Below are 12,509 nucleotides of genomic sequence, written 5' to 3'. Positions count from 1 at the left end.
GTAGTTAAACAATGCTTTCCCCAGCTTGGCAAGGTGCTGCTCAAAGTCATCTTGGAACCACAAGCAGGGGCCGGCAGTGGGAAAGTACACCAAGATAGTGACAAGGGACAGGCTGCCAGATCAGGGCAAGCATGGCTGGCAGCAAGCAGCCAGCCTCAGCTCGAAGGTGCTGTGAGGTGGCCAGCGCGGTGCTGGGGGCAAGACAGAGCTGTGAGAGATGCCCAGGGCCAGAAGCACCACAGAGGAGGACAGGAGGTGTTGACCCATCATGCAAGGGAGGGACAATCACTTGCTTCTGCCACACTGTTAGCCCTGCCACAGGGCCAGCTTGGTTTTCTTCCTCTCCAAGGGCATTAGGAAGGTACTGCCATTGGGAGCATCCTTTGCTCCCCTTCCCAGGGACCCTGGCTGTGAGATCAGGGTGGGTGGTTCCCCAGGGATACAGCGGACAGCGCTCCCCTCATCTGCCTCTGTGGTGAATGCACTTGCTGGCCTTTCCTCCCACCTCCCTGAAAGCTGTCCGTGTCTGGCCTGGGTCACCATGACAACATTCCAGGGTAAGAAGTGTCTGAGGAAGCCAAGGCAAGTGGGGAGGGAGGGCGAGATTCTAGTAGTAAAATGCCTTTAGGGGTGAAGAGTACAAGTATCCGAGTTCAACCATTCTTGGTCAGCACCTCCTGCCCCTTCCCTGGGCCTGGCGAGGGGGTGCTGGAAGATAAGACCAACCCTCACTTTGCTACAACCTCCCTTCAGGCAGTTGTAAAGAGTGATAAGGTTCACCCTGAGCCTCCTTTTCTCCAGGCTAAACAATCCCAGCTCCCTCAGCCATTCCTCATAAGACTTGTGCTCCAGACCCTTCACCAACTTTGCTGACTTTCTCTGGACCCGCTCCAGCACCTTAATGTCCTTCTTGTAATGAGGGGCCCAAAACTGGACACAGGATTCGAGGTGCAGCCTCAGCAGGGTCCAGTACAGGGGAACAATCACTTCCCTGCTCCTGCTGTCCATGCTATTCCTGATACAGTCCAGGATGCCATTGGCCTTCTTGGCGACCTGGGCACACTGCTGGCTCATGTTCAGCTGCTGTCGACCAGCACCCCAAGGTCCTCTGCCCATCAGGCACTTTTCCAGTCACTCTGCCCCCCAACCTGTAGTGCTGCCTTAGGTGATTGTGACCCAGCATTTGGCCTTCTTGAGCCTTGTACAGCTGGCCTGGGCCCTTTGATCCACCATTCCACTGATCCGTGCAAGGCGGCACTCCATCTTCCTGCCATCCCACTGAGCCCCTCTCCACTAATGTCCTCTTGTTCCTGCGAACACTTGTCAGCATCTCTCGACGACACACCATCGAGCGCATTCTCCTCCCGCCAGAGACCGGAGGACGCTTCCCCTCCAACCCCTTCCGCCTTTCCCCGCGTCCCGCGGGTGCCCCGTGCCCGGTGCCGGCGGTGCCAGTGAGGTGCGGGCGGCCCGGCCGCGCTGGCCCCCGCTGGCGGCGCGCAGTGCCCGTGTGTGGGCAGGCGGCCGGGACATGCTCACTGGGGAGCGCCGCGGCCGCACATGCTCACTGTGAGCGGAGGCACCGCCGGAGGTAGGGGCTCGCTCCGCCGCCGGAGCAGCCGCGCTGTCGCCCCGGCCGGGCCCGGCATGGCCCGCCGCCCGCTGCCCGCCTGCCGCTGGAGCTGAGCGCGGGGAGGGGACATCGCGGCGTCCGGCGGTGAGCGCGGGGCGCGGGCGGCGCGGCCGTGGCGGTGGCGGTGGCGGTGGCGGCGGGGCCGCGTGTGCGGGCGGGGCCCGCGGCCCCGGTGGGGCGGGCGGGGAGCGAGGGTTCGGCCCCGCAGCCCCGTTCCGTCCGGCGGCACCTCCGTCAGCACCTCGGCCAGCGCCCGCGGCGGCGGGGCCGTGCGGGGAGGGAGCCCCCGCTCGCCACCTCGTCCCGCTGCCCAGCGGTGCTGGCGGCGGCAGCGCTCGGCGGCGCGGAGCGGGATCCCTGCCCGGTGCCGAGGCCGGGGGGAGGCCTCGGGCCGGACCGTGCAGGCGGAGAGGCGGGCGACGGGCAGGTGGGGCAGGGGTGGCTCCGCGACCTTACCCGACCGGGACGAAGGGATGGGAGGGTGCTGCGGCTCCCGGGGAACGGGTTGCTGAAGCATCCCGGTGCCTCCCGGAGGTGGTGCGAGGGAGAAGGAGAGGTAGTGCACCTTAAAACCAACGGGAAAAAAAAAAATCTAAGTAAATAGAAGTGGATAATGCAGCAGGTTCTGAGGCATCTGTGTGTTTTACGTTGGCCCAAGGAAGTGCCTGGAAATTATCTGTGGGATGCGAAGCAAATGGAAAATGTCTGGAGTGTCACGGTGCTGTGACCAGATGCAGGCGGGGTTGTCTCTGGCCAAAACAAACGCAGCTCCCGGCCTTGGGGGTACATGCATTTGCCCCCGAGAAGTTAAAACATTAAACTGAGCACCGTGCAATAAAGCACAGTATTGTGGGTTGTGTTTAGTCATCTTTGCAAGGCCCTTTCAGTGCTGGCTCTGCAGCAAGAATGCTTCATGCAAAATAGTTGTGTTTAAATTCTGTACATAAAGTTATATTTGTAATCCTTTCTCATAACTAGCATTGAAACAATTGCTGTCCTTATTGAAATGATGTGCAAGGTCATAGAGGGCTTGCAGTTCTTTGCCTTGCTAGATGACTGGTTGAGATTATATTTAATGCATTTGATACGTGACATTTCTGGTGAGGAATCCTGATTCCAAGTTTCTGAGTATTTTGGGTTAAGCAGCCTTTGAAGAGCATCACATTTCTTTTCATAAACACTCTGGAGCAGACTTGCATTTAAATCTATCCCTCACTGTCAGTCTCAACTTTGGGAAGCTACTTGACTCTCAGAAAATTGGCTGAGTCAGTTCCATGTCAGAGATACACCTCAACAGACTCTCTCCCAAGGCAACTAAGAACAACAACAAAAAAAAACCATCTCCCCCAAACTTTTGTTTAGTTTTTGTAGATGTGTTCCCTTTTACCATAACTAACATAAACCTTTTTCTTTTCTTTTGCCACAGACTGAAGGTTTCTCTGAAGCTTAATCTTCAAGATGAGGTTCTTACTAGCAGCTGCATTTTTCATCTTATTCTCCTTATGGGTTGAAGAAGTCTATTCCAAAGAGAAGTCTTCAAAGAAAGGAAAGGGGAAAAAGAAGCAATATCTATGTCCATCGTATGTTCATGGTTTCTTTTATGCTTTTGTACCGTGGCAATCCTGCCCTGTTTTTAACAGTGGAAATTATGTGGCATTTGAAGTAGAAGGGGATTCTTTCTGCTGAAAGAATGGGGTCTGTGGTGGGAATGGGAGGAAGAGGGTTTGATCAGCATCATAGCTAAATTCTGTCAATGTTTTTCTTCTGTGGCAGGTTCTCTATTTTAATGAAAGGAAAAATCTAAGCCATAGTAAATGGTTTCTTTCCCTGTAGTGGATTCTAGCACAGTGTCTTGCTGTTTATGGGGACACAGTAACGCCGTACCAAGTGCTGTGCTGTCCAGCATCACGTTGCAGGTGTATTGAGGAAAGCAAGGAGGATGCAAAGCCGTGATACTGAAATTCAGTTTCTGAATTATTCTGAGTTATAAGAGAAGGGTTGCCCTGTGCGTATTAGTATTGCATGTTGAATAGAACTAAGGTATTCAGCACCTTCCATCAATGATTTATAATTCTATAACTTTTGTGGAGGCAGATTGATTGTTGCTATAAAAGGGGCCCTTATAGAATAACCTCCCTGTGAAAATACAGAAATTAAGATCTGTGATCATCCAGCTGAAAACAGAATGTGTTCTGGAAACCTGTGATTATTTGATGTTATAAATACTCCCTTTTTTCCAATGCCTACCACGTTTTAGGTTGTGATCCATAGGATAATGCAGAAGTTTTCTTTGTAAGTGCTGTTTTTATCATTATCTTGACCAGTCTTGCTCATTTTTTAGTCTTATGCCGTAAATACCTGAGGAAAAGATTGAAGGACTATGATAAGTTGCTAGTAAGTGTAGAAAAGCATTATGCCTGAAATAATAACATTTTTTAGACAAATGTAAAACTTGTTTCTTCTTTGACCATAAAAGAAGAAGTCTGGACTATTAGACTGGCTATTTAACGTTAGTCGATTTTTTCCAAAGAAAAAGCAAAGAAAAACAAAAAGTAGAAAAACCAAACAAAAACATTATTCAAATAATACTTTTTAAAGTTCCCACTTTTTAAAAATATTATCAGTGATGCTTATTTGTAACCCAAAATTTTTAGGCAGTTTCTACATATTGTCCATGATTTCCTTCTTCTTTTCATGTCAAACCTAAAAAGTGAGATTTATCCTTGGATTTTATTACATTAAGATACAAATCTCAAATGTGATGACTTACCTGAAATGGCTCCTAACCATTTCGCCTTTGAGAAGATGAGTTCTGAATTAGGCTTTTGGTCTGAGCTACCGTGAGCGTTTGTAGCAAGGAGAGAAATGTCATAGTTCCCGGGACAGGCATCGGCACAGAAGCCCTTGGAGAGTTATGCAGCTGGGAACTGAATCCATATCTTCCATGGTCTTGTTTAAGCAGCAAGCATTTCCCCCTGCTCTTGACTTGATCTTAGTAGAATTCAAAACACTGATGTCATTTTATCGTAGTAAGAAAGTAGATCTCTTTGTTTGGTCTTCTTTTAAGCCCAGTATTTCTTGGTACCCCTTAAATATGATGCCATTTGTCACCAATGTACTTGAAAAAAGCATTGAGTAAATTTCGAAGTGATGCTTTTGCCTTCCATGCAGTTGAAACTTCCTGCAAAAATACTAGTGGAATCCAGAATTTGTCTGATGTACCATGTCTGCAGTGGTTGCTAGCTAGAATTGCTGTAGCAGTAAGTCCTGTTTGATTTCCTGAATAATGAACAAGTTGCATATATCTTACTTGGCCGAAGTTCACAGCTTGAGACACAACCCCTTGTAATACCAGGGTTGCAAGACTGCTGTTTCTGTAGCTAGCATCTAGAAGACCTCTCATATGAATGAGCAATGAAAGTCAGTTCTGTCTTGCAGAGAAATTATCTAATGCTCTCTTAACTCAGGCTGCTGTTGGCAAATTTTCAATCATCAGCATTTTTAAATGATCTTTCTCAAAACTTCTTGACTTGGTGACACTCTGTGTTAAATAAAAGGCTGTCTACTTGTAATAATTTTTTCCTATGTGAAAAAAGTATAGAATTTTTCCTCAGAAACAAACCAGAACACAATGCAGTGGAGTGAGAATTGAGTGACACTATAAGGGTTGAATAAAAATAGTCAAGGAAGTGTCTGAATGAAAAGTTTCCTAGAAAAGCATAAAAGAAATATTTTAGAAGAATGCATTGTATCCCTTTTAAATAAAACAAATATGATTTTGCACAATTTATAAAATTGAATGGCACAAATTCCTAATGAAAGTGTACATTTATAAGTTAAAATCTTAATCCACCTATAATTTCCATTGGCTACTGGTGCAATAGAACTTAAAGCTTAATTGTAAAAATTATTGCCTTTTATTTCCTTACAACGTGTGAAAAGCAAAATTTTACTTCCTTGAGAGAACAAAAAACCATCCCTACTAATTGTATAAGGAACAGTTTTCTCTTGCAAACTTCATAAGGAAATTCAAATCCATGCAAATAACTTTCCAGGAAAGATTTATACTGAGTCTGATGTTACTACCTGAGTTCCTTAATTTGGCGTTAAGAAATTAATGGCTATAAGACTGGTTTGGGACTTTAGCATGAATGTGTTTGTATGAAAATTAAGCATACTTGCACTTGTCCTTTTATTGCTCTCCAGAATATAAGGCTTTCACCAAATGCGCCCCTCTGGCATGAAATTAACTATTAGCATAGGCTGAAAACAAGCTGATTAGAAAGCCCATAAAAAGTTCATTATTGTGTCATAAACAGATATTTGCTTCCTTAAATTAGGACAATTCTATTTTGTATCTTAGAGCAGAAACCTTTTACTTGTGGTTATTCATGATGCTGTACTTCTCAGTGCATTGTGTGATAGTGGCTTGATTTTCCATCTTATTTTCATTTATTTCTGAAACTCTTTTTCCCAGCTTTTTTATTGAAGGGTTTCTTGAAGCTGATGCTTAATCACTTGGTTCTTACTTTGATTTAATGCTTGCTCAGAACAGATGTAAGATTTCACATCTTACATTTAGATCATTTTCTTTCTTACCTCAGGCTTTCCAAATGAAACATGGAGTAATTATACTTGTGTCTGATTTCTGAATCTTTGTTTACTAACAAAGAAATTGGCATAGTTGGCATAAAATGATGTAATAGAGAGTTTTAACAGCAGAAATCTGTGAAACTGGTTTCCACAGATGCATAGTGCAATAAAATATAAAGCTCTAGTGTAACAAAACTTTTGCCTTTTATTTCCAAGGAAAATCTTAAAAAACCCAAACAATCAGGCCCACGTCTTCAAAAAAAAAAAAAAAAAAAACAAAATCTGTGGATTGCATTCTTCTGTTTACAAAGATTGTTTTGAAATTTTATATACTGAATACAGATGATTTTGGTATAGCTACAGGTGGATTTAGCCACTTGATCTCTTTCCTGCTCATAGACTACCCATACCTGTATTACTTTTGTTACTTACTTCTTATTAACTCCTCCATAATTCCTTATAATACCTGTTTCTGTTAAATGTGTTGGACAGTTAGCTGTGACTAAGAGCACTGTTGAAAAATGTTTTCCCTTTTGTTACACCACAATAAATACTTCAGTTACTTTATAATGTTTGAGCTGCTGCTGTTATCCCCACAATCCTAAGTGGCCCAGAAGGTCTCTGCTCAAAACTACTTCCAAGGTCTCCAGACAAATGACATTATAAGTGAAGGGATGTTTGGTTATTACAGTGTTACAGGAGGCATAGAGAAGTAAGAGTGCTAAATAGCAGCTAAGAAAACCAGTTATGACTGTGGTCATCATCACAGCTATCCCTGTTAATTATAGTTTTTAGTATGACTCAGCTCTTCACTTGCACAGGGTTCATTTCTGAAGATCCCTCAGCGTCCCTAATGCTACAGCAATGCTGAGAGCATAACCTTGGTCGCTAAATGTCATTCTTTTGTCTGGATATCAAGACTGTGCGTTTAAAACAATAGCCCTCTTCACCTTTATACATTTGTCCACGTGGAGATTCATACCCATGTAGGTGATTAACTAAATACTGTATAATATCTATAGAGACTTTTTTTACCCATGAAGCAGGAGTGCAAGTCATATTTTGGCTTGTATTCAATAAAGCATATCAGCTACTTCAGAAACTGTGAAATGGCCCTCTAAGCCCTCCAGAAAACAAGGCTTGTGCCATCTGCCGGGGCAGAAGCTTAGAAAGGTCACAGATGCGAGGGTTCGATAAACAGCTTCTTTTGAAAAACAACAACAAATACAGTGGAACTAGGGAAAAAAACCTTTGATGTGTTTTAAACATAAAGTTGTATGAAAGTCTGTCTTGAAATTTGTCTTGATTAACTTTCAGCTTCTGACATGCCTTTCCTATGAAGACTAAAGTAGAAGCTCAAAGAATATTTTATACCTTGGATGCTCTCCACTTTTCCATAGACTAGAATTTTTTTTATCAAGTGTTTGGGTATACATGGCCTCTCTATGTCATCATCCCCAAAATGTTAATGGGGAGAAAGTGGAATCATGTCTGTCTTCATTCCCGTCATATAGAAGACACTGCTGGTAGTCTGTGAACATTTTCATTTGTAGGTATGATGGGAGAAGAAATGCAGTTTATGGGAGAAGGTAGAATGATGTTGAAAGAAAAGCCTGAATTTGGTTGTGGAGTAAGTTACGTCTGACAGTCATTCTGACGCTAAGTACACTGTAGAGCTCAGGTCTGGTTCCTATAAAAATTCTTTTGCCCCATAGTAACAGCAGCTGTTCAATGGTTTGATTATTCTCTATCTTGTAACTTTCATGGAAAGCTGTGATCCCATACAGATAGGGCCACATTCCAGGAGGTTTGGGGATTTGTTTTCAGAGTGGATAATTGTGCTGGGGAGTAAAAGATAAAGCTATAAAAGCAAAACCTAAGTTCTCTTGTAAATAAGTAGTTGTGGTAGACTGGTTCTCATTCAGTAGTTTTCTCTCTCATTGAGCAGTGTTTAGTCCAGTCTGAACACCGTAGTGATGGGACACTACAATTATGCAGAAAATTACAGACTGTATTTCATATACAGCCTCAGGCTGAGAAAAAACTCGGATCTGTAGGTTAACGTGCACCACCTAAACCTAAGCCCGAGGAAAACTATAGGTCTAAATCCTGTTGTCAAGACAAATGATATAAAATATGTCTAAACTTCTACTTTCCTCTTGTATTGCTACTTATACCACTGTGCAGGTGTTAGATTTTAGCAGGACCCGTTTTTGCCTCCTTAGTTAGTACATTTGGGAAAAAAAGACTGGGACAAGGGCCTGCTGTGGAGAAATTGTTTTTAAAATTTCTGTAGTTTTGCTTAAACATTTGGATACTGATCATGTTTCATATCTGTGTGCTACATCAGGACACAACAGGATGCCCATTATGCACTAGGGTCACAGGCGGTGGCTTTGGTGGGATGCAGAGAATTGCAGGAAGGTTACCTACATGTCCAGCATTAGGAAACTATCTCTTTGGTCTGTCTTCACCATGGGGTGAAAGATGAGTTATTTCACCATTACAGCTCGTGGTTTACAATTTGAGGTGCTTAATCTAGGTTTCTGCTTCAAAATTTGCTATGAAGGAACCTCTCTCTTTGTTCATCACACTGTGTTACCTCCAAATTTAGGTACTGAGGCAACATATCTAATTTTAGGTGTTTAGCTGTCAACTGCATTTGTGAAGACACTCAAATGGTGACTCAGAGTTCCATAGTTTTAATGTAATTAGTGATACCACTTTTCATTGGAGGAATTGTAAATAATCTTCCTGGTAATAGATGTGTTACCCAGCACAATTTGAAGACACTAGAGATCAGAGAGATCGCTCAGAAGAATTATATAGTGTGCCATTGATTTGTATTAACCTGGTTTTATACTTTGAATTATTACACTCAGAAAATAAAATGCCTGCAAATCAGAACACCGATAGTTTGTATCAGGGAAATCGTACTTAAAATATATGGTGAGATAATAGGTATTATGTTTCCCCAAACTTGTTTTTACCTTTCTCAGATATACACAGCCATGTTATATGATAAAAATGTCAGTTTCCATCATGCAGATTAAATAAACTGCACTGAAATCTGTTGTTTCAGTATCATATGGGAAATTTTGCTGGAGATAACAGTGCGAGTTGGAATACATATTTTTATGTGTCAGACAGTAATCTAGAACTTTGCAAAGGTTTTCTTTCCCACTTTGTATAGAATATTGTTTGTATTCTTTTCTGCAGTCATCCTCCGGTAGCACTGCATGTGGTAAGGACTCTTGTAACTTCAGTGAGGTCTGAGAGACTAAATGTCATGATGACCTATACAGATATAATGTCTTCTGACACATTTGCCTAACACAAATGTAAGAAGCTATATAAATTTCAAGCCAAGTGTAATATATGCTTCACTTTGTCACGCATGTCTGCTTATCTAAACTTCTGGATTTTGATTAGTGAATTATGAAAATAATTATCTGTTGCCATCAATTGAAAATGTTGATCATGTTTTTCAAAGGCAGTGATAAAATGTGTTGAGCTGCAGTGGAAGAAGAGATGGACACCTTACTTCACATCCCATGAAATACAGCATTTAAAGTAATTATTTGATTTGTCAGTGGTACCAGAAGTAACCTCCCAAAGCCCAGAGAGCAGCCAGTCATATCACTCAGAGATGTTATGCCAAAAGAGTAACTGTACTTTTTTTTTCTTTCTGACTTTTGAGGACACTGTTTGTAGAAGTGAAAATACTTTTGAGTATACAAGAATACCATTTGTTTTCCTTTTTTTTTTAATTCAGAAAAGGAAAAATCCTACTTTGGGTTTGAGTATTTTGTTTGTTGGTTGTTTGGATTTTTTAAATTGTTACTTAGGTAAGATTTTTCTTAAAGTAATTTCTATCTTTACACTTACTTGCTTTTAAATTCCCTTTATAGCAACTGTGAGATTTCTGTTGCCTTATGCTTTGGTATTCACCATATCTTAGGGTTCATCAATTACTGTGAAGTGCTACATTTCCATTTTGTAATGCTTTCCATCAGCTCCTCATATGTTCAACACAAGTTAAAGTAAATGCATTAAAATTGTAATGCATGCTGCAACTGGTGGAAATCTAAGTTACCAGCTTTTTACAACTGGGAAAATTGTAAGTTGAATTAGAAAAAGTGGTAAGTAACTTCTCAGTTGGTGTGAGTCTTGTTACATGGGACTCAGACAGCCTTCAGCACACAAGTAATGCTCTTCTAGGAAGGCATATCTCAGCTCAAATCCTTTTTCTCTTATGTAGTCTATAGACATGTCTTACATCATTAGTTCATTCCAAAATGGCCAATTAAACAGGGGTAGTTATAGCTTTAGGTAAAAATCTTAATAGATTAAATAGATAAAAAGATTAAATAGATTAAATAGATAAAAATCTTAAGGCTTGGACCTTAATAGTCCCAACCTCTTTATTCAAGCACCTAACACATCCCATTTACTATTCCGTTAAGTTTTTCTGCTCCTCTGTCACTCTGAAAGTGTTATAACTTCTTCACTCATCACAAGGAACACATATGATGTGTTTATTTGCAGGTGAAATTTTGGCGTTTTGGTCAGCAAGGCTCTCAGAAGGAAATCCAGTTGTTGTGGTGGTGTTATGTTGCTTGTGTGCTGATGAGTGATGGGAGTTCAATGACAGCATGCTGTTAAAGACCATATTGAAAATATGATTGATACTCAGCAGAGCTTTTTTTCCCAGTAGTAATTTTAACCACTTCATTCAAAGTGACCTTTAAAAGTAGCAATTACTGAATCCCAGTGCTCCTTCTCCTAACTCAAAACAGCCAGTATTGTATGTCACTTGGTTCTTAGGTAAACGAGGATAAATGCACTAATACACTTGTGTAAGTTCAAAACACAATCCAACAACTTGTGGAAGATGAGACTGTGATGCTCTTTACAGAAAGCTGTGCTGCCACCCTTCTTCCCATCGCTGACTTTCCAGTGCAATAAGTCTCCTTTGCCCCATTCATGGATAACTTCTGAACAAACAGCCTGAACAGCTATTTGTATTTAAATACTTCTGCAGTGCAACTCAGATCTCAAAAAGCTATCACTTTATTCCTCTTACTTGAAGAGACAAATAAACCTGTCGCCTTATTTGACTTTTTTTTACTGTTGGTTTCTCACTTATTTAATTTCTCAGACCTTTTTTTCTCTTCTCCTCATTGCATTTTATGAGCATCTGTATTTCATTTATGTGTCCATGTTATCCTGTGTGGTTCAGATTACTGTTTTCACTATTTACTGAACTTCTTTATATAACCCATAGCAGAAATTAAAAAAAAATAAGGGGGGGATTTAAGTTTGTTCATTAGTTGTTGCTTTGCTTTGTTTTGATATTTCATTATATGGGGCATATATAATTTAAAAAGAAATCCTATTGTCTGTATTAAGGACATTCTTCTTTTATAAATGCACTTTTTGAAGACATCTGATATAGATGTTTTATATGTTAATATGTGTGGCTTGCAAGAAAGCAGTGCCATGAACCTTTCTGTATCAGATAAAATAGTGTACAGTGCCTTTTTAGTAGCTAAATGAGCCTTCTTTTCTGAATTGTTCCTGTTACAAAATGGAAAATAATCTTAGCTTTATGTTTTCCTGTTGTCCAATTAGCGGTAACTGCAAAAACAGCACACAAGGCTGGTTTATGATATTTCTGTAGCAACCTGTTCACTGGTAAAGGTTGTCACTAAAAAGTGAACACAAATCTCAAAATTGAAGGAATAGAATAGAATAGAATAGAATAGAATAGAATAGAATAGAATAGAATAGAATAGAATAGAATAGAATAGAATAGAATAGAATAGAATACTTCAGCTGGAAGTTACAATGATCATCTAGTCCAACTGTCTGACCAAATAAGGAAATAATTTAGTTCTTTTGCATAATGATCCACTTTGAAGTCAAATATAGAACCCTATGAACTCAACTCTGGGAGAATTCCTATAAACTGAACTCTGGGAGAATTGTTTGAAGTTGAATTCATCAATTATTCAAAGGAGTTAGAAAACATATTGCTTTTTAATTTCTCTTAAATTAGCAGAGGTTTATTGTACACAGAGCATACTAGTGGAAATTAACATACGTTGCTTTATTAGAAGAACATTTATCTCTGGATAAGTGACTGTTACATGTCACAGAGGTTTTACTGTGTTTAGTGCAAGAGGTGGGTGGGAAATTATATACTGCAGCCAGTATATCAATGCCGTTCCTCAATTCTTCCTGTGTTTTACAGTTTATCCTATTGTCATGGATACATACT

At 41.2% G+C, this 12,509-nt stretch overlaps 1 protein-coding gene across 4 annotated transcripts in view; it reads left to right on the top strand.

The window, feature by feature from the left end:
• The first annotated feature begins 1,494 nt into the window (after positions 1–1,494).
• The window catches only part of GLRB (glycine receptor beta), a 49,805-nt gene continuing 38,790 nt past the window's right edge, over positions 1,495–12,509 (top strand). For 2 of the 4 annotated variants that reach the window (XM_027882844.1, XM_027882841.1), the window contains exons 1-2: positions 1,495–1,591; positions 3,060–3,213. In XM_027882844.1, the coding sequence (XP_027738645.1) occupies positions 3,092–3,213 (122 nt within the window). In that variant the 5' untranslated portion in view covers positions 1,495–1,591; positions 3,060–3,091. Of the gene's footprint in view, positions 1,592–1,665; positions 1,718–2,041; positions 2,061–3,059; positions 3,214–12,509 lie in introns of those variants that run through there. The other 2 variants (XM_027882842.1, XM_027882843.1) reach the window with 2 other exon arrangements.

This window comes from Empidonax traillii, unplaced genomic scaffold (assembly GCF_003031625.1).
Source record: "Empidonax traillii isolate 1590-97213 ecotype Southwest subspecies unplaced genomic scaffold, ASM303162v1 scaffold112:size1231168, whole genome shotgun sequence".
NCBI lineage: Eukaryota > Metazoa > Chordata > Aves > Passeriformes > Tyrannidae > Empidonax > Empidonax traillii.
Note: the sequence above shows the minus strand (reverse complement) of the source record. Positions and strands in the feature narration are given on the sequence as shown.